Source organism: Ovis aries, chromosome 9 (genome assembly GCF_016772045.2).
Source record: "Ovis aries strain OAR_USU_Benz2616 breed Rambouillet chromosome 9, ARS-UI_Ramb_v3.0, whole genome shotgun sequence".
In the NCBI taxonomy this organism is placed as follows: domain Eukaryota; kingdom Metazoa; phylum Chordata; class Mammalia; order Artiodactyla; family Bovidae; genus Ovis; species Ovis aries.
In genome coordinates, this window is record NC_056062.1 from 82407687 (window position 1) to 82430417 (window position 22731).

Here is a 22731-nt window from a genome sequence, read left to right on the forward strand (position 1 = left end):
TGTTGACACTTAAAATGGGGAGAACTAGATTTTTCAGTCTTTCTAAAAGTCTGTACCTGTGGCTATTTGTTTAATACCTCACTTTATTCCAAAAAGCAATTGGAAACAACAAAAAAGAGGCATAGGAACACAGAAAAATTAATAAGAATACACTCTTTGCATTATCTTCTTAAAGAAGGAATGAAGACAGAAGTAAATTTAATATCCCAGTGCACAGCATTTCACTGTGCATTGCTCCCTATACACTTTGCCAAAGGAAAGCCAGACAGCACCTGGCTCCAAGGCTTCCTTTTTCACTGGTCACTTCTCATTAGAGAGTCCACAACTGTTCTCAGAGAAGAATTAGCATCTAGAGTGGGGCTCAATCATTTTCTCATTCTTCCTAACAGTACATCCTTTCCCTTCTCATTTCCAACACTGTTCACAACACAAACTATGGGAAAAACAGATGAACATTCAGTAAGTCAACGGAGGGAAGGAAGGAAGGATGAAGGGAAGGAAAAGTATGTGAACCCCAAACTGTTCAAACGACAACAAGGTGGCACAAAGAGACTGTAATTATACGAAGGCGCTTCCTATCATTTCAAAGAGTAAAGGCATAGGGTTAAGCTGGACTGATGAGTTCAAAACACACTTTTGTCTCCTACTTCATGGCCAAATTCTTTAACCTTTGTTTCTTGATTTACAAAACAGGGATAATTAAAGAGGCAGCTACTTCACAGAGACGCCGTGAGGACTAAATCAGTTATGTACTAAGTTCTAATGTCAGACATATAGTTAGCACCACTCAATAGATGTTAGGATTTCTAAAACTCTTTTTGCTTTTCATTTCAGAGAAAACACGTATGAAAAACCAATCTTCAACCTTTAAAAAGAAAACACTCTGTTGATAGTATATATTAATTAAATCAATTCTTATTAAGACTGAAGGGCACTGACATATTAAAACTCAAAGGAATTCTATCTCTAGAGTGCTGAAAAGTTGTAATGTCTTTAAGAAAACACAATGTTATTAATTAATTCAAAAGACCCCAGAAAACCAGCAGCCATTTGTTTGCACACATTATTAGCACCTTCCTTGATATTTCTACCACATAAATGTTACTGTTTATAGTATTAAATGTGTACAGTATGATTGAAATGCTCTAAATATTATTAAAATATGTAAAATTAAGAAACTTTTTTTGAGTTGAAAATATCTATATTTGTAGATGATATGACATTACCATATCTTGAAAACCTATGACACTTCACAGAAATAAAATACAATTCAGTAAAATTAATGATGCTGTAGAAAATTTAAATAATACGTAAAAAGCAACAGTCCTGATACACTACATTAACAGAATGAATGACAAAAGCCAAGTGATCATTTTAGCTGATGCAGAAGAAACATTTGAAGCAAGATTTAACACTCCTTCAGATAATAACAATCAACCAATTATAAACAGAAGGGAACTACCTCAACGTAATAAAGGTCATATATGAAAGACTTACAGTTAACATCATACTTGATAAAAGACTTGATAAAAGTTGTTCTCTAAGATCAGTATCAAGAAAAGGATGCTTACTCTCATTGCTTCACTTTACACAGTGTTGGAAATTCTAGCTATGGAAATTGGTCAAGAAAAATAAATAAAAGACATAGAAGCTTAAAAGGAAGATGTAAAATTATCTTTTTGCGATGAAACTATATGTAGAAAATGCTAACAATTCTATATATAGGGGAAGATAAAAAATTCTAGAATTAATAAATTCAGCAAAGTTGCAGAATACAAAATCAACACACAAAGATCAGTTACATTTCTATATACTAAAAACAATCAGGAAAGGAAATTTAAAAATCAAGTTGAATTATGACAGTATAAAAAGGAATAAAATACTTACAAATAAACTTAACCAAGGAGGTAAAAGGCTTGTGCACTGAAAACTACAAAACATTGCTTAAATAAATGAAAGAAATCACAAATAGATGGAAAGAAATATCATGTTCATGAATTAGAAGACAGTATTGTTAAGATGTCAATATAATTCTCAGAGATTTGCATATTTAATGTAATCTCAATCAAAATCATAATGGAATTTTTTGCAGAAAAAACAACAACAACAACAAAATATTCTAAAATTCACATGGAATCTGAAAGGACTCCAAACAGCCAAAACATTTTGACAAAGAAGAACAATGTTGGAAAGCTTATGCTTCCTGATTTCAAAACATATTATAAAGCTAGAGTAGTTAAAGTCGTGGTGTTGTTTACATGCTAAGTCATGTTGGACTCTTTGGTAACCCCAGGGACTGTAGCCTGCCTCTGTCCATGGGATTTCCCAGGCAAGAATACTGGAGTGGGTTGCCATTTCCTTCTCCAAGAAGAAACTTCTTAAAGCAAGATTATATGTAACAGAGATGATAATTCTTATTTAAGCCCCTTTTCATAAGACATTTTTGGATCGGCCAAACCTGTTCCTAAAGTGAGCACAAGTGAGTTTCTGACCCGCTGGCAATCATTTTGAGGCCTGTCTATGGCAGCAATGAGGAAATAAACCTTCAACATGCAGCTTCTAGGACATTTTGATTCTTCTAACAATATCTTAAAACTGCAATATAATTTCTATAGTGTGCTGAGAGGTGTCCCCTCAATTTATGTTCACCTGAAACGTCAGAAGGTGATCGTACTCAGAAACTGGGTCTTTGAAGATGTATTAATTAAAATGAAGTCACGCTGTATTGGGGCAGACCCTAAATCCAGTGACTGGTGCCATTACGAGAGGACAGATGGGGACAGGGATGAGAATACAGACAAACACACACACATGAGAAGGCCACGTGAAAGCGACAAAATGCCACACACACACACACACACACACACACACACACACACACACGAGAAGGCCACGCGAAAGAGACAAGGACGAGCGATGCAGCTGCAAGCCCAGGAATGCCAAAGGCTGCTGGGAGCCACTAGAGACGACAGAGGAGCAACAGCCTTCAAAGGAAGCATGGCCCTGCAGACCCCCTGATTTCAGACATCTCATGGCTGGAACCGTAAACAAATATATTTTCGGTACTAATATATGGCAGACCTAGAACAGTTTTCTACGCTTCCCCCAATGTTCTCGAGTGAACTCCACATCTGAATTGTTTTAAAAGAAAGTTTTTTCACTGATGGTTAAAAAGTCCTGTAAATATTCTTTTAGAATCTTCCCCACAGTTACTTGAGTACTAAAGTCCTGAAATTTGGCTTTGTGAAAGTATCTTACCAGGAAGCCTCATTTCCAGATATCCTCGCACCCTACTAATAAGATCAGAAGGCGGTCTCTCTCCTGACTGCCCTGTTCCAGCTTCATGTGTATAAATATCCAGAAGAAGCATCTCATTCAGCATGACCTGACGAAGTTTTGGTGAGAATTCTGTCACCAACTCCAAACAAGCAGCAAATAGCTGTTTAGCATGGGCAAAGTCCTATAAAAAGAATAGCAGACGGGTCTGAATCACCTTTCCCCTGAAGTGAGAAAAATGTCTTTATAAGTACAGAACAAAGAGAAGAATTAATTTAAATGGTGAACACTGGTTATCTCGAGCAGTGAGGCTAGATTATCACCTTTTTACTTATCATCTCTGCATTACTGACTTATTCCAATAAATATTTAATGCTTTTACATATATATATTTTTTGGCTTCACCACATGGCATGCGGGATCTTAGTTCTCCGTGGTGGTGGTGCAGATATATACGGTGGTTTAGTTGCTAAATCATATCCAACTCTTGCGACCCTATGGACTGCAGCCCACCAGGCTCCTCTGTCCATGGGATTTGCCAGGCAAGAATTCTGGAGTGGGTTGCCACTTCCTTCTCCAGGGGGATCTTCCTGACCAGGCATCAAACGCATGCCTCCTGCGATGGAAGCATAAGTCCAAACCACTGGACCTACAGGGAATTCCCTATAATTTTTTAAAAACATTCAATAAACAATCAGTATAATACGCATGCTGTATTACTAAAGAAGTTTTACATAAACTGTAACAAAACTAAAAGGTTTATATAAATGTTATATACAATATACATATGTTATACAGGTATAAAATTCCATGATTAAACACCCTTCTCCACCTAAGACAGTCAGAATTACATGTTACCCCCTTCCACAAGGTTCCACATTCTAAAATTCTGCACACAACCCTATTAGCCTATATGACTAATAAATAAAACAAATAAGCTATGATCTAAGCCCTTTCCTATACATCTTCTGCTAATTTTTCCAAAACACAGCCTTCGCTCATTCTCTCTCTCTCCACATGCTTTTATAATCTGGCTTCTATTCCTCCTGTCATGAAGAAAAAATGGCTCTTACTAAATAAAGAACTTGAATTCCAGTGAAGCTATTTTAAATCCTGAAAGATGATGCTGTGAAAGTGCTGCACTCAATATGCCAGCAAATTTGGAAAACTCAGCAGTGGCCACAGGACTGGAAAAGGTGTTTTCATTTAAATCCCAAAGAAAGGCAATGCCAAAGAATGCTCAAACTACTGCACAATTGCACTCATCTCACACAGCTAGTAAAGTAATGCTCAAAATTCTCTAAGCCAGGCTTCAACAATACGTGCACTGTGAACTTCCTGATGTTCAAGCTGGTTTTAGGAAAGGCAGAGGAACCAGAGATCAAATTGCCAACACGGAAAAAGAAAGAGAGTTCCAGAAAACATCTATTTCTGCTTTACTGACTATGCCAAAGCCTTTGACTGTGTGGATCACAATAAACTGTGGAGAATTCTGAGAGAGATGGGAATACCAGACCACCTGACCTGCCTCTTGAGAAACCTGAATGCAGGTCAGGAAGCAACAGTTAGAACTGGACATGGAACAACAGACTGGTTACAAATAGGAAAAGGAGTACGTCAAGGCTGTATATTGTCACCCTGCTTATTTAACTTCTATGCAGAGTACAGCATGAGAAATGCTGGACTGGAAGAAACACAAGCTGGAATCAAGATTGCTGGGAGAAATATCAATAACCTCAGGTATGCAGATGATACCACCCTTATGGCACAAAGTGAAGAGGAGCTAAAAAGCCTCTTGATGAAAGTGAAAGAGGAGAGTGAAAAAGTTGGCTTAAAGCTCAACATTCAGAAAACGAGGGTCGTGGCATCCAGTCCCATCACTTCATGGGAAATAGATGGGGAAACAGTGGAAACAGTGTCAGACTTTGTTTTTTTGGGCTCCAAAATCACTGCAGATGGTAATTGCAGCCATGAAATTAAAAGACGCTTACTCCTTGGAAGGAAAGTTATAACCAACCTAGATAGTATATTCAAAAGCAGAGACATTACTTGGCCGACTAAGGTCCGTCTAGTCAAGGCTATGGTTTTCCTGTGGTCATGTATGGATGTGAGAGTTGGACTGTGAAGAAGGGTGAGCACCGAAGAATTGATGTTTTTGAACTGTGGTGCTGGAGAAGACTCTTGAGAGTCCCTTGGACTGCAAGGAGATCCAACCAGTCCATTCTGAAGGAGATCAGCCCTGGGATTTCTTTGGAAGGAATGATGCTAAAGCTGAAACTCCAGTACTTTGGTCACCTGATGCGAAGAGTTGACTCATTGGAAAAGACCCTGATGCTGGGAGGGATTGGGGGCAGGAGGAGAAGGGGATGACAGAGGATGAGATGGCTGGATGGTATCACTGACTTGATGGCCGTGAGTCTGAGTGAACTCCGGGAGTTGGTGATGGACAGGGAGGCCTGGCGTGCTGCAATTCATGGGGTCGCAAAGAGTTGGACACGACTGAGTGACTGAACTGAACTGAATGGCACACTCTACTGAGTATCTTCCAGTTTCTTAACTGGACTTAGGGGCTACAGCCCAGTACTGTCCATTCCCTCTACCTGATATCTTCCATCCCCTTAGCTGTCATGACTCCACAAGTCCAGTTCTCATACCAGACTCTTCCCAAGTGATTTTAAAGATCTTTGTTTTGTTTTTAGCTTGAAATACAATCTTTTACTAACATAATACTAAATACAAATAAGAACTATTCACATTGTCTAATTTTTTAAAAGAAATAGAGACAAAGCCATATGTCCAAGACCATTTTTGTATAGTTATGAGGATAAAGGGAAAAGAATAAACCAAAATGCCTTTTCAGATATCCTTTCAGACCTACAATGACGATGTTAAGATCAGAAACACAAAACTGATCCTGATTCCTGGTTTCACCCTAAATAATAAAGCATATTCTTAACCAGAGGTCAGTGTATACTTTTACTCACCTTAACAGTACTGCAGTGTAGACCTTTGGCCATTAGAATGTAAACCAAATCTCTTGTTAAATTGTCTTTAATTCCCAGGATGACACTACTATAGACAAGAGGTAACTCCCACTAGAAGAAATAAAAATACATAAACACACACACACACAGCCAAATCTAGATAACAATTTTTCAGTAACAGTCAACTCTATTTAATAAAATCATTCAAAAAAAATAAAATCATTCAAAGGTCATTTTTTAAAGAGAAAAGAAAACAAAACGATAGCCGCAACGAACCGCTAATTAAGGTGAACATATTCACTATAATAACCTAGTAATAATTAAATGGATTGGAACTTTCTGAAGGATAGCCTATAGAAATAAAGACGAAATCTAGGAGTTTAGTATGTATTAATCCATATGATCCTCACAAGTTATTATTATTAGGTACTGTATCTCCATTTCACAGATGAGAAAACAGAGGCACACAGAAGTTAAATAACTTGCTGAAGACTATCCAGCTAATTAAGCAGAGCACTGGGATTCACACTCAGGTACTTAGTACCAGAACTCTGGCTCATAACTCTTATGCTGTACACTGCGTCATCCATATAAATGAACACAAATAACGATTTCAATGCTATGGAAGCCCAACTAAGACTGAGATCAATTTTTCATTTCACTTCACTTGTACATTCAAATCCCACAGAATACACATCAATTCCTAGCTGCTTTTTATCACATTCAGCAGAGAGGGAGTACACAGCTAGCTATATTAGCAACACATTCAGATTATTATAGGGGCTTCCCTAGTGGCTCAGCAAGTAAAGAATCCTCCTACAATGGTGGAGACCTGGGTTCAATCCCTGGGTCAGGAAGATCCCCTGGAGAAGGACATGGCAACCCACTCCAGTATTCTTGCCCAGGAAATCCCATGGACAGAGGAGCCTGGTGGGCTGCAGTCCATGGGGCTGCAAAGAGCTGGGACACAATAGCATGGATGCGCTAAGACTACACCTAACGAATAAGACGCACACACTGAAGGCAAACTCCCCGTATCATTACACTTTACCTTGACCTGCGTCTGTGAGCTAGTTCCCTTAGCTCCCAGATGCAGGTAAAGGTAAGGTGTAATAATCTCTAGCTATATTCCACTGAATGCTTCAAAAGCTACTTCATTTGCACTTTCCATGCAGGAGAACTTAGACAACTTCAGAAACAGTATCTCGGCATTTTTGGGGGAGTGAGGGGGGCATTTTAAAAAAAATATCTAAAGCTAAAAATGTTCTATAAACAAGTTTTAATGAGGTGATTCTAACCTGCAGGCTTCGGACTTGGAGAGGACATGAAAAAACTAAACCAAAAATACTCTGTATGGCAAGTATTAGCTACAGAGTGCACAAATATACACATATTTACAGCTATACTAAAAATGCATGTAGCTGCTGTAACAACAAATGAAATATAAACTCATTTTTAGTTGTTATTGATTTAATACTTTTTTTACCTATTTCATATTTTCTCTATCAGTAGATGTTCAAAATACAATGTTGTGTGAAGGTCTTTCACATTACTGATGAATTATTAACAAACAAACGGGCTTCTTATTCTCAAAAAGGTCAAGGAACAGCTCTTCTATTAGATTACATCAGAAAACAAGGGTAATTTTCTTATCTGTTCTCAACAGAGGTTTCTTACCTTATTAGACACTGTCCAGAATTCACGCTCTGAAGTCATACCATGTAATTCAATTAAAATCTGTCGAATCCTCCATGGATCCACTGACAGTATCAGTTGATGTTCTAACTGGCCAATGGTGACACTTGCGGAGGCTAAGAAAGGAAGAAGAGATTTTCATTTAAATAATTATTTGATACCTTATTCATTCGTTACTCATTCATAATCGTGAAAATCGTGAAAACATGAGAATGGTAATTTACTGACAGAAATTGTGCATGTTTATAAACATTAGAAGTTAAAAGTCTCTCTCATCTTGAAAACTGATTTATCCAACTTAATGCAAACTATGTTTTAACTTCACTCTCATATAAAAAGCCTAACACAACTTGGATTATATCTTGCATTTATCAAAAAAGGTAATGAAAATATAAACCAATAAAAATCTGTAACTTTACATGGAAAGAATTATGTGGGATATATGGAAAATTTTGATTTATTTTTTAACATCCTGTGTTAAAAGCACTTCTAAAATGTTCTGAGTAGTAAACTTAAAGAATGTTTTTCGAAGGGAGAGAATGAGAAGGTGGAGGCACTGCCTTCCCAGAGAACCAAGAATTGATCATTAAAATTCCTAATTACAACTCAACTTTCAGATATAGTCTTCAATAATGCATTGCCAGCATTTTAACTGTGATAATATCACTCTTTTCCTTTACAACCGAGTCAAAGCAGCTTAAATCTAGTGAGGTCCAAAGTAGCAACAAGTTCAGTCAATTGAATTGTCTCCTCTGCATGTTGAAGTGTTGAAGCCTGTATTTCTTATTAACAAGCAGCACTATATTTTCTTATTACATTTTTAAAATAAGAGAAAACAATGGAAGAAAATCATCAAATAAGGCAAAAATGGCATGTTGCCAAAGCTGAATGTTTAGCCAGCAGACAGTGATATAAAGGCTGAAATGCATGCAAGCCTGCACCATTTTTTGCTTGTAACCACTCCTATTCCCTCTTGGTTTATACCTTCAAAACACAGCAGCAGATCTATTTCCCCAGCTAAAATCTTTTACGTATCCAGACCTACATCTCCATTAACCATACTGAGCAGACTCCCAAAACTTAACTGCTTAGACAGAAATATGACCTCAAAAGACAGGTTTTCTATTAGCTACCAGCATTAGTGTAAATAGAAAAAAAATTAAGACGACAGCCTCAAATATCCTGAGGAGCAAAATATGCCAAAATTCGAGCTAGGAAATCTAACCTGGGATATCATAAAATGAAGTTACGGGTTTAATGCACAGATTGACTCTAGGGGACCTCTTCCTCATCTGATCAACAAGTAACTTTCGTTCTTCATCTTTCAGTAATGTGATGAAAAGCTCGTGTGAAGAAATCATGAAAACATACTGCAGGTCTTCCAACCCCAGACACACATTCCTAGATCAGTAAGAAATGTTATAAAACAAAGAAGAATATAATTTTAGTTTGGGGAAAAAAATCATATAACCAATTTTTACTAATAAACTGTTTAAAAGCCACCATTCAGTAATTGCACAACAATAATTTGAACAGTTTTTAAAATTTCCCTTTGGTCCTTATCTAAAGTTATGATTTCACTGCTACAATATACAAACAGGGTAACAGCAAGAATCCTATGTTTTATACAGTTACACAAATTTAAACTGTAAGTGTTCTCAAGTACCAATTACTACCTGGTTATACGAAGACAGGCAAGGTAAATGTAAAATGATAAGGAATAAAAGATATTTTTCTCACAGACCTAAGCTCAAAATTAAGAAAAAGAAGAAAAGGCACTTACTTCAAAAAAGCAGCCATGTTTCCTTTCAAAGTATCCGAAGCTTTTTCTAAATTTATTGATCTTGAACAAACCTAGGAATTAGAGTAGTTTTTATTTGAATATGGGTACTTCAAAATAATTATACTACAGTTTGCAAGTTTAGATTTAAAAACAATCATGTAAAAACGCATGTAAGAATTAAAGATTTTAAAATTAAAAAAAAAAAAAATCAAATTGTCCTTTCAGACATGGATCAGTCACAGATTTGGTTAAGAAATTTAAGAAAGGAGACCAAAGAATAAGAATGCATTATGGGCAGAGGGCGTGGAATGTGACCATTTCAAGAACTGCAGGTAAAGGATAATCTCACGGATTATGCAGTAAAGAATAATCTATTCAGCATATGAACAAGTCCCGCTGATATTTACAAAGTATGGACCCAAATTAAATGGAGTGATAAACTGTAAGAATCAGTTCCCGTCAGAAAAATGAGAAAAGACTCATCTTGGATAGCTGAAAAGGATAATCAATAATAGCTAAAGAACACAGAACCAATGGTTAAGGAGGTAACCAAGGTTTAAAAAATAAACAATGAAAACAAAGAGCAACTTAGCTATGAAAATATTAGTCATCTAAAAATAATATTATTTAAATATCATTGTGAATTTTTTAGGTTAGGCTTCCCACATATTTTTTACAAGAAGTCAAAAAGTTATTAGTATAAAAGATCCTAACCTCAACAACTTGTCAATGCTCTCTAATATGCAGACACAAAAGCTAAATTATATAACGTGGACAGCAGTACTATTAACAAGAGCCAAAAAATAGACACAACACTAACGTCCATCAAGTGATGAATGGACACTCAAAAAGACACTGAAGAGTAAGTGTATCCGTTCAGTAGGACACTATTCACCTATAAAAAGGAATGAAGTACTGATGGACATTCCAACATGGATGAAATGTCTTCAATACCAAGTGAAAGAAGTCAGTTACAAAAGACCGTATGTTTTATGACTTCACTTATATGACATGTCCAGAACAGGCAAATCTACAGAGACAAAAAATAGATCAATAGTTGCCTGGGGTTGCAGGGATTGAGAGGAAAATGAGAAATGATTGCTAATGGTTAAGAAGTTTTCTTACAGGGGCAGAGAGGAATGAAATGTTGGCACACTGGCTGAGGTGATGGCTGCACAACTCTACGAACATACTAAAAATCACTGAACTGTACACTTTAAATGAGTGAATTGTATATTACTAGCTGGAAACAAACTCAATTATACAAATTCAATTATAGTTCATAAAAAAAAAAAGATTTCTCTGGAAAAATTATAAAGCTTTAAAGGACATTAAAGGGTACCAAAATAAATCAAGAACCATACCAGCTCCTGGATTAGGATACTCAATATGGTAATGCTACTAATTTTTCACAAGCTGGCTTTTAAGTGTACTGTAATTTCAAACAAAAATCCAACAGTCTTACTTCTGAAACTTGACCATCTGAGTCTACTGTCTGCAAGAAAATGTAAAAAGATAAGCAGAACCAATACAACTTTGGAAAACAAGGTTTGTGCTTCTGATGATACCAAGCCTGGGTACAGGTATGATGGATGGGTAAACAAACAGAAAAGCTGTCACAGAGTAGCCTAGAGACAGGCCCACACACGTGTGCATGTCTGACACTCAGAATCCAAAGGAGGCAGTGCTAGACACCAGCAGAAAAAAAGAGGAAACTTTCAGCAACTGGCTCTGAAACACATGAGGAAAAAATGACACCGGATTCCCTTCTCCCCATGATACACAACATTCAATCACAGGTGGATTAAAGACCCATATCTCCCCATGAACACAAGACTCAATCACAGGTGGATTAAAGACCCAATTGCGAAAAGAAGGCCAAGTTCTAGAGCTTTTAGAAGATGAAATACAGAATAATTTCCACAACTACAGGATATGAAAAGCTTTAAGCAAGACACAGAAATCCACTAATCTCTTCCTTTATGAGAAAGACTGATAAATTTTATATTAAGAACTTTTAAAATAATAAAAGTTAAAAGCGAATCTCAGAAAACATACTTGTAATACTTAAAACTTTAGAACAGAATATATTAAAAACTCCTGCCAAAAAAAAAAAAAGACAATTCAACAGAAAACTGAGGCATACCACTTGGAACAAGCACCTCAAAATATGAAATCTGTATATGCAAAAAAATAAATGAAAAGCTGTTAAATTCATTAATAATAAAGGAAAAGGAAGGAAAATAAAGAAACAAAAAATAAAGGGAAAGGAAAAGGACATTAAAACCTCAATGGGGGCTTTCCTGGTGATCCAGTGGTTAAGAACCTGCCTGCCAATGCAGGGGTCTGGAGCTCAATCCCTGGTTCAGGAAGATCCCACATGCTACAGAGCAACTAAGTCCCCGCCCCACAACTACTGAGCCTGTGCACCTAGAGCCTGCACTCCTCAAAGAGAGAAGCCACTGCGAGAAGCCCTGCAATGCAGGGCTAGAACTGCACTGAACAGTTGAACTGCAACGAACACACTGTAATCAAGAGTAGACCCCACAGGCCACAAGCAGAGAAAGCCCACTCAGCAACAAAGACCCGATGCAGCCAACAAATAAGGAAGTAAAATCACCTCAACGAGATACCATTATACAATGACCCAGACAGGAAATCTGACAGTGAGATCCTGATCAACCAAAACTCTCATACATGTAGTGGCAGAAACACTTTGAAACTTTACGGAAAAACTGCAGATATACTTTCTCCAGGAATGTAACAGATAACTGGTATGTGGGTGCACCAGGATGTAAGCACAAGAATGTTCAAGCAGCAGAATAACCCCAACCTGTAAATAACACAAGTGTCCATAATCATAAGAATAAATAAATTGTGGCATGGTTATATAACGTTGTAACATCTTACAGCAATGGGGAAAAAAAACTGTATCTGCATACAACTTGAAAAAACATCTCACAGATATGTTCCCTGAAAGACAACTTGTTTTGTATGATTTCATTTATGTGGAGGTCAACACAGGCAAATTTAAGAATATTCTTTAAGGGTACATACAAAGGGGATACAACTGTAATGAGAAACAAGGAAATAATGATCACAAAAAAGCAGGGTGGTAATTTCCTCAAGGAGGAGCAGAGAGGGTGTGGGAAGACACATTAAGGACTTCAAGAGCACTGGCAGTATCATATTTTTGGAACAAAATGGTATTATCTGTAGTCGATGCACTTCTCTCAAGGTCTGTTACATTAAGACTATTAGAGAGAGAGAGGTCCAGTAGAAACACAAATCATGGAGCTCACATGAGAGGCAAGAGGTATGATCTGAGCGTTTTTAGTGAGCAGGTGACTGAAATTTTGGAAGAGAATATAAGTGTGAAGAATAAAAGAAGCTGAGTGAGCCAAGGACAAAACTTTAGTAAAGAAAAACATTAGAGGGAGATCAAAGGAGAAGTCAATGGAGGACTAAGGAAAACCCGGTGATGGCGGAGAAGCAGAAGCGAGCTCCAGCAGCAGACACGGTGGGCAAGCGCGCTCTGTCAGCCGTGCCGCCTGAGCCGGAGAGGCGAGACAGACGAGGACAGTGAAGAGGGCTCCAGATGCGGCAGCTGGGAGGCCACTGGAAAACTCAAAGCAAAATTATAAACCAAAGGGGGAAAAACATCTCACCTCAAGCAGAAAGTCTATTTTCTCTTTATTAGGTCTAAGAAACAGCTGGTTAAATTGAACACTAATTGTTCTACCTTCTAATACATCACGGACTGTGTTACAGGCACAGACTTTAAAACAGATTTCATCCAGGGTTTCATTTCTGTCAAATACAAAAGTAGATACACTCATTTATTTTTTAATAGAAATGCATATAGTATAAAACTAAAATCACAAGAATGGGCCATTTATTCTTGAGAGGTAAGATTTTTACAATATTCAGGCACATTAGTAATTACCTAAGTCAATGGGGGAAAAAAATAAACAGGAAAGTTTTAAATTTACCAAGGGATAATTTAGGTATACAGATTAATCTGAATCAAACCAACAGAATCAAACTCTGCTGTCTAAATTTTTTTACCCAAGCACTTTTAAAAAAAGAATTAGATGAAAATTAAAGTGGCTCCTCTAACCATGTTAACTCTCCGTACAGTAAAAATAAAGTGAAAGCATTGTGACAGACATACAAGTAATCTGGAGGGACATTATTGATAAATCGGAAATGCACACTTACTCTTACATAAAAATCAAAAAGTAATTCACTTACTTACCCCTGTTGAGCTTTCTGAAAGAGTTCCCTTAGGACCGACTGCCGGAACTGGATAGGTAAACTGAAGGTTAAGTTGTCTTCAACAAAGATCTTTATTACCTCCTGGAACACAGACAAAAAACTGAAACTATTACAAAAATCTTGAAAGTCTCTTAAAAAAAAGAAGTTTTTTAAATAAAATTTTAAGTCTTTCTGAAATAGAAATTACACAGTGAAGAAAATTAAAATATCTTGCTAGGAAAATCTCTTCCTAAAATTTTAAAATTACATTAAGGGTAAAAATAGCACCCCCCTCAGTTCAATTCAGTGGCTCAAGTCATGTCCTGCTCTTTGTGACCCCATGGACTGCAGCATGCCAGGCCTCCCTGTCCATCACCAACTCCTGGAGCTTGCTCAAATTCATGTCCATTAAGTCGGTGATGCCATCCAACCTGTGTTGACCATCCAACCAATCTGTTGACCCCTTCTCTTCCCGCCCTCAATCTTTCCCAGCATGAGGGTCTTTTAACTGTCCAATGAGTCAGTTCTTCGCATCAGGTGGCCAAAGGACTGGAGTTTCAGCTTCAGCATCAGTTCTTCCAATGAATATTAAGGGTTGATTTCCTTTAGGATTGACAGGTTTAATCTCCTTGCAGTCCAAGGGACTCTCAAGAATCTTCTCCAACACCACAGTTCAAAAGCATCAGCCTTCTTTATGGTCCAACTCTCACGTGCATACATGACTAAGTGAGGAGCAGTGTCCCCACAAAAGACTGAGCTAGACTTGCCTGTGAGTGTCCAGGAGTCTCTGGTGGGTCAGCAGTCTGGCTTCAGGCCAAACAACAGGGAGGGGACACAGCCCCGCCCATCAACAGAAAAGTGGATTAAAGATTTACTAAGCATGACCCCGCCCATCAGAACAAGACCCAGATTCCCCCCTAGTCAGTCTCTCCCATCAGGAAGCTTCCATAAGCCTCTTATCCTTATTCATCAAAGGGCAGACAGAATGAAAACCACAATCACAGAAAACTAACCAAACTGATCACATGGACCACAGCCTTGTCTAACTCAGCGAAACTATGGATCATGCCGTGTAGAGCCATCCAAGACGGACGGGTCATGGTGGAGAGTTCTGACAAAACGTGGTCCCCTGGGGAAGGGAATGGCAAACCAGTTCAGTATTTTTGCCTTGAGAACCCCATGGACAGTATGAAATGGCAAAAACACCCCACTACCCTTCTTTAAAATTGGAGATCATGGGCCAAAAGTGAAAAGTGAGAAAAGAATCATTAAGTAGTAATTCAGCTATGTTATTAGAGACTTTTAAAACTCCTCTCCTCCACTTTAAACATGATTTCATACAACAAACTTTTTAAAACGCTAAAACAGAAATATTTCAGCTAAAAAACAGTGTGCTAAGAAACTGGTCTAATCAAGTTAAATGGTTTAAAATTAGTGAACTGTACGAAATTTATCATTCTAATAAATGATATTATCATAGTCTTTTTATAGTCTTTTTTCTCAGTTGTTTATCAGCTCTTTATCAAGCAACAGAAGAAAGTAGGGGTGACAATGCGGGGATTTCTGGAAATAGCTAAATCGGCTCTACAACAAGAGCACTGACAAAAATGGTTTCAAAATCACAGAGCAACCACTATTTCACTTCCATAGCAAAACATGAGCTACATGGGAGCAAGCAAGTCACTTCCCAAATGTTAGAACACCAATTTGTTACAGCTGTCCCATAACTCATCAGCTACAGAGAATCCTATCCCCTCGCCCCCAAAAAAGCTAAATATGATTTCTAAGACACTCCTGCATATATAGCTAAAGTGACAAAATTCGAGTGTTGCAGCAAAACCGCTCTTTCCCCTCTCCTAGCGATCCTTACACTACCTCCTGAGCTGTACATATGGCCCTTTATTACATCGATGGCAACATGCGGGCTTCCCTGATGGCTCAGCTGGTAAAGAATCCACCTGCAATGCAGGAGACCTGGGTTCAATCTCTGGGTTGGGAAGATCCCCTGGATAAGGGCACAGCAAGCTACTCCAGTATCCTTGCCTGGAGAATCCCCATGGACAGAAGAGCCTGGCGGCCTACAGTCCATGGAGTTGCAAAGAGTCAGACACGACTGAGCGACTGAGCATGGCACACGTGGTAACATGTGCCAATCTGTAACTGGCATTCTTGCCTGCACGGGTCTTACTATGCCAGGGACCGTCTTAAAGATTCTACATCTTATCATAATTGATTACCACTCCCCATAAGCCTGTATTAGGGATATGTAACTGAAAGATCTCTTGTGTTTGATAACTTCATTTATAGCTGAAATCCACCTTCAAGAAAGTTTACTTTTCTTCCCTAGGGCAAATCAGAATTGGCAAAAAAAAAAAGGGCCAGAGGGCAGGGGAGGGAGCACTGTCTCCTCTCTTCTATTTTCTCTGAAGAAAAAAAAAAACCCCAAAACTCTAGTTGAGAAAAATGAACTAAAAACCTAGGCTAAAAGTCCACTGTGGAGACACAAAACTAAAGGTATATTATAGCACTGTCATTTCATAATTTGTTTTGAATTTAATAAGATGAAGGCACTGTTCACTTTCTAGAATGAAGGCTTTTTTTAAAAGTACAAATTCTAACTCCCAGTGATTTTCATTACAAAGCTGCAGATATATATTCAGAGGGGGCAACAAAAAAATCTCAACAGACTAATTTAAGCTCTTTTCATGAGTAAAACTGAGATGACGACCAGCCTCCCTGGAAAAGTGGGCTATGTAACAGACTATCCAAACCGACCAAAACTGCTCTGCTCACCCTCTCCTTCAGTCTTACTGTTTGCGGCAGCTAATAAGGTCAGGCTGAAAGACCGTACTTTCAGATCTTTAGCCTCCACAAAGCCAAAAGTTCTCTACCTGTAATTTTAAAAGTTATAAGTTCTGCCTACAGAGTTTCTTACAGAATGTACTTAAAATGGGCAAATTTTATACCTTCAAGACAGGGTAATTGTCAGTAATATGAGTCAACATCTATCCAGTGCTCTGCCTTAAGAGTTTATAAACTATAACTTTTCATTTGATTCTCATAAAAAGCTTAATTATTACAACTATTTTATAGGCCAATCTGTTTGACTTGCCCCAAATGGCACAACTGTAAATGGTGATGTCATGATTTGAACTCTGCTGTCTGGATTACAGGGCTTTCCAATGACACTACTGTATCCCCATCATACATCTTACCTGATAGTTGCCAGATCTCAAACAAATATGGACCTGACTATATGGAGTCAATTGCTGAGATGTGCTATCAGAAGACGGTACGAGAACATCACATGCTTGACAATAGCCAGCTAACCGCTTCTCATCTATGGTACAATGAAGAGATAATGAACCTATCTGTAAAGTAAGAGGTATATATCATTATCCATCAGTGTAATAGAAACAATAGTCTAGCACCCATTTACTGCATTTTAACAGTATAAAAAAACACCAATGGAAAATAGGAACCATAAAAAATGAAAAAGTTAAAGGTTTAGAGCAGGGGTCAGCAAACTATTGCTCACAGATCAAAACCAGCCCATGTCCTGTTTTTATAGATTCCATGACCTAAGAATAATCCTTAGTGTCGTAAAGGGAGGAAAAAACAACAACAACAACAAATTAGACGATGCCACAGAAACTGTATATGGCCCACAAAGCCTAAAATATTTATTATTTAGCCCTTTACAAAAAAGTATGGTGACTTCTGGTTTAGAGTTTTCAGGCCAACATAAAAAGGTAGACATTATTATCACTCTCTGTAGGTATAACAACAATTAAGATACTAACAAAGAATGAAAACTGTTAAAAAAAAAAAAGATTAAAATACTTTAAAATATTGATACATATACTTGGCAGAGATTTAAAGGGGGACAACGAAGAAAACTTAATCTTCACTCAACCAGAAAAAATAAATATTTCCACCAAAACAGAAAAAAAATTTTTTAAGACATACTTTAAAAAAAAATTAGTTTTAAATTACTATATCCCAAATGCCATAAAATTAGAAATCTGATGAGTTCCCCAGGCAAATTAAAATGAGAATTCCCAATAAAAGACATCTCTAGTGCATTTATTCAGTGTTTCTGGTGAAGAAAGGAAAGATTGAAGTGGGAATTTTTCTGGCCACCAGGCATATAAAAACCTAGTTATATACTTTAAAATTCAATTGTGTGAATCATGAAAAGAAAAATGTAAACAACAAACACATGAAAATCTTTGCCCTGCTAGGAATTAAGGAAACACAAATTTTTAAAAGATATTCTAGATAAATATCAAATTAGCAATTAAAAAAACTTCACTGCTAATAGCAGAGCCCTCGGAAATCAATTTGTACCCAGATATGTACCTAGAAATCAATTTGTATATTACATCATTTAAAAAAATTAATGACCACTGACATTGTAATTCTACTTGCAGGAATTTAACTCTATCTAATGTCCAAACAAAAATTTATGCTTGGAGATATAAATTTTGCAACTTTATAATAAATAAGAACAGCAAACTATCTAAATGCTCAACCATTAGGAAGATAAAATCACAGCACATCTATATATAACAGAATAGGATAGATATATTTAAAATATCTATTCTAACATTTTAGCAAGATACAAAATAGCATGAGCTTAACTGTATAAAAACATAAAGAACAAAAACTGTTAAAAAAAAAAAAAAGCTAAAACTGCAAAAGGGATTATTTCCAGGCAGCAGTATTACAGATTTTTTAAAATATTTCCATTAGTTTTTTGAACTATCAAATTTACTACAATGAACAGTTTTTTAATCATCAAAAAATGAAAGCCAAAAAATATACAGATGTTTTAAAGGACTGAAAATCACGTGACTGTTATGACTGTATTTACCTCTGCAATTAGTTCTTTGGTTCTAAAAAATTTTTCTCTGGCATTTTCATAGACAGCTGGATTTGTAGAGCCTTGCTGGAAGTATGCTGCACCCAAATCATAACACACCTAAAATGGTAATGAATACCAATTTGCTCAGTGATTTTTCATGAACTTAAGAGCTGACAAAACTCAAAATCACCTTTATCTCAGCAACATAGTTACACACGTAGCAAAAAAGAAAAAAAAAAAAAAAACATTTCAATGAGCAGTAAAACAGTTAACGTTCTTAGTCACAAGCAACAGAAATCAACTCTGACTGACTTAAGAGGACTTGCTGGTAAGACCTCAGGTGACCTACAGAATTATTGGGAAAGCCAAAGAATCAGGCCTGGAAAACAAACGGGGGATGGGAGGCAAGCAGCCAGAACAAGAGCTGCAACTGATGCAGTGAAACACTGCGCAGCCATCTCAACAGCCAACACCACAGATCCTGGCAACTGCAGCCAGCAGGACCAGACACTGAAAGCAGCAGCTCCGCTCCTGCCGGGACTGCCGGGAACTAGACCTACCTGTCACTGCTGGAGTCACTCACCATCACAATGGATGCTCCATCATCCCACTTCGCTGACTCACTAGCAAGCTCCTGCGTGTGTCCTAAGTCGCTTCAGTAGTGTCTGACTCCTTGCGACCCCATGGACTGAAGCCCGCCAGGCTCCTCTGTCCCTGGAATTCTCCAGGCAAGAGTACTAGAGTGGGTGGCCATGCCCTTCTCCAGGAGTTCTTCCCAACCCAGGGATCAAACTCACATCTCCTGTGGCTTCTGCATTTGCAGGCAGATTCTTGACTGCTGAGCCACCAGGAGAGCCCAGCTAGCTCTTAATTCAATCTAAATGTCTCTGTCACACCTCCAGCAGGATAAGGCTAGAGAACACGAATATTTGGAGTTGTCAGTTTTATTACAGGAAACAGGGTCTCCCTCCCATCAAGACTCAGAAGGTAGGGGATTCTTCTAACAATGAAAAAGGGGACAGCCACAGGGGTGTCTCCAAAAGGGTAGGAGGGGCAAATGTGTACTATCAAAGAACTGGCCAGAATAAAATACTGAAAAATCTGAACGAATGAGTATAAAATGATAGCTCATTTCCAGCTGTCTAACAGAATCTGTACATTCTTCCAGGAGCATTCTTAAACAGACACCTAGATTTACCTAATGCAGAATTCAAAGACTAAGTTGAACTTGGCCATTTTATGAACAAGAATACTAAGGCCCAGGAAGCGACATTTCTACTTGAAAGCATATAAACAAGCACTGGCAGAGTCCAGACTTGAAGCCAGACCCTTAGGTTCCTAATATTCTATCACAAATTTACTCCTCACAAGGCTGACTGCTCTGTCTTCTCGATCTGACTTTTTAAAAAAGCCTTCAACTTATTCCCCCGAGGAGGAGAAAGTTCAAACCCCACGGGCTGATTTTAAAGGATCTCAGAATCTGGACTACCTTCTCTCTCCAAACCTCTCTATTCTTCTCTATTTCTAACACACCAGTCTTCTCAACTCCCCATTCACATCAGATGTAGAAATAAATTTCATTCCACATCGTTTATTTCCATTTGCACCAAACCAACCTGAGCCAACAGATACTCATTCCTCTTTCAAATCCCTAAGATGTAAGTCTCCGATACTCCTGACCAAACTACTCTTCACTGATACGGACTATAGATACTATTCTGTCCTGTTCAACAAATCAAGATTAATTCTTCCTCAGACTCTAGAATACTGCTTTACACTATTTAGTCCATACTTAATGTTAGGCAGATTTTCATTCTAAAGTGCTTCCTTCCATCTAGGGTAAAGGAGTGCTAAGGTTTATTTTATTTTATTTTTTTTTGCTAAAGTTTAAAATAAGTGTATTGTAAAGATTTATATACACACAAGCACACCTATATATGCACACATATTATAGATACATATTCCCCTTTCCAGGCCAAGACAGAGTTGTTGTTGCTGTACAGTTGCTCAGTTGTATCCAACTCTTTCGCAAACCCATGGGCTGCAGCCCACCAAGCTCCTCTGTCCGTGGGATTCTCAGGCAAGAACACTGGAGGGGGTTGCCATTTCCTTCTCCAGCAGATCTTCCTGACCCAGAGACCGAACCTGCGTCTTCTGCACTGGCAGACAGATTCTTTACTGCTGAGCCACTGGGGAGCCCTTGAAGTGGTTACCAACTGCAGTGCCTCATGACTCCTACTCGATGAGACTCCATCTCAGCAAGTCTTGAGAAGGGATTATCTTTAACTCCAGAACCAGCTAATCTGAAAAGGTACCTCTCAACCCTTTTAAAGTCAGAGGTATTTCTGCTCTTTCAAGATTGGGAAATAGTGATAAAAGAAGTCATGCCAGACATCCCTGGTGGCCCAGTGGTTAAGAACCTGTCTGCCAATGCAGGGGATGTGGGTTGGATCCCTGGTTCAGGAAGATTCCACACACCTTGGGGCAACTAAGCCCATGCACCACAACTACTGAGCCTGTGCTCCAGAGGCTATGAGCCGCAACTACTCAAGCCCAAGTGCCCGTGCTCCACGAGAAGAGAAGCCACCATAAATAGAGAGTGGCCTCCACTCGGCATAACTAGAGAAGGCCCGCAAGCAGCTACAATGAACCAGCGCAGCCAAAAAGATTAACTTTTAAGAATGTTATGCCAGTTCACACAATGAAGAAAATATAGAACGTGAAAGGCTCTATTGTAGTGGCCCTCCACAGGCAATCATTAATTCTTTTAAAATTTCTATTCTACTCAAGATTCTGTGCTAGAAAGTACGGAAGATGCAAAATACAAATATATTTTTAAAAAGAGAGAGAGACCTCAAAGAGCTTACAATCAAGCAGGGAAAAAGAAGCTATCAACACATAAAATATCTAACAACAAAAAACAACTGAAAGCAGCAAAGGAACTACAGAGTTACGGAGCGCAGGCAGCCTTAAGATCCTTGAAAAACTGGGTATTTCTCTAGGAGCCTACATTTTTCAAGATCTAGCGCAATATCAGTTTTGTTCTGTTTTCTCGGTCTGATTAGATTTCTTACAATGTGAATGAACTGTTAAGTCAGTTCATTCATATTATTACTCCCTGCATTGTCAGTCTCTTAAATATAACGAGGAAACTAGTTTGAAAACAAAAGATCGCATGAAATTTTCCTTCCATTTCTTTCAGAAAATTTTCAAGGGAGGTCTTATAAAATTCACAATTAACTATAATGCAAAGTTTTAATAAACATCGGAAGTAAAATCAAAGGGACAAGGGCAGAAATAAGCTCTAATTAAAAATACAAGGATGATTTTATGTAAGATTTTCCAAAAATTTGCCATGCATTGATTAAACACTGAAATAAATACCTGGCACTGCATCTCCTCGGTTTTGATTTTCAGTCCAGCAGTGGAACTCTCAGTTTCTCCGTTTACCATGCCTGGCTCCACGGCCAGTAAGTCCAGTGTTCTCATTGTGTGGACATAAAGATCCTTGTTTAACTTAAGGGCTGCCTCTAGTACCAGGATAGAATCAGAAGCTTGTTCTTTTAGCTACAAAAGTTCAATAAGCAAATTTTTAAAATACAAAAATGGCAATACTGGACTATATCAACCAAAAAATATTTATAGGATACTTAGCAGCTTAATGTACTAGTCTATTTTTAAAATGCATCTAACGTAGCAAGAGTGAAATTATATTTGTGAAAATTATCTTAAGATTTTAAAATCCACAAGGTTCCTATTGTGAAATTGAAAACACAAACTGGAAGATTGACATCTTTTATATAAAAGTTACCGATGAAAAATGTTTAAGATTTGCACCGTTCCATTGATGTATTCAAGAAATGTTTTGT

The 22731-nt window shown here is 37.8% G+C and overlaps 1 protein-coding gene across 2 annotated transcripts in view; it reads right to left on the minus strand.

Moving 5' to 3' along the window:
* Positions 1-22731, minus strand: part of INTS8 (integrator complex subunit 8) — a 47249-nt gene that overhangs the window by 18118 nt on the left and 6400 nt on the right. For both annotated transcript variants that reach the window (XM_042254462.1, XM_027973212.2), the window contains 10 exons: positions 22247-22429; positions 18872-18979; positions 17211-17366; positions 13997-14097; positions 13407-13548; positions 9739-9809; positions 9181-9356; positions 7938-8071; positions 6261-6371; positions 3259-3460 (listed from right to left, as the gene is read on the minus strand). In XM_042254462.1, the coding sequence (XP_042110396.1) occupies positions 3259-3460; positions 6261-6371; positions 7938-8071; positions 9181-9356; positions 9739-9809; positions 13407-13548; positions 13997-14097; positions 17211-17366; positions 18872-18979; positions 22247-22429 (1384 nt within the window). The remainder of the gene's footprint in view (positions 1-3258; positions 3461-6260; positions 6372-7937; positions 8072-9180; positions 9357-9738; positions 9810-13406; positions 13549-13996; positions 14098-17210; positions 17367-18871; positions 18980-22246; positions 22430-22731) is intronic.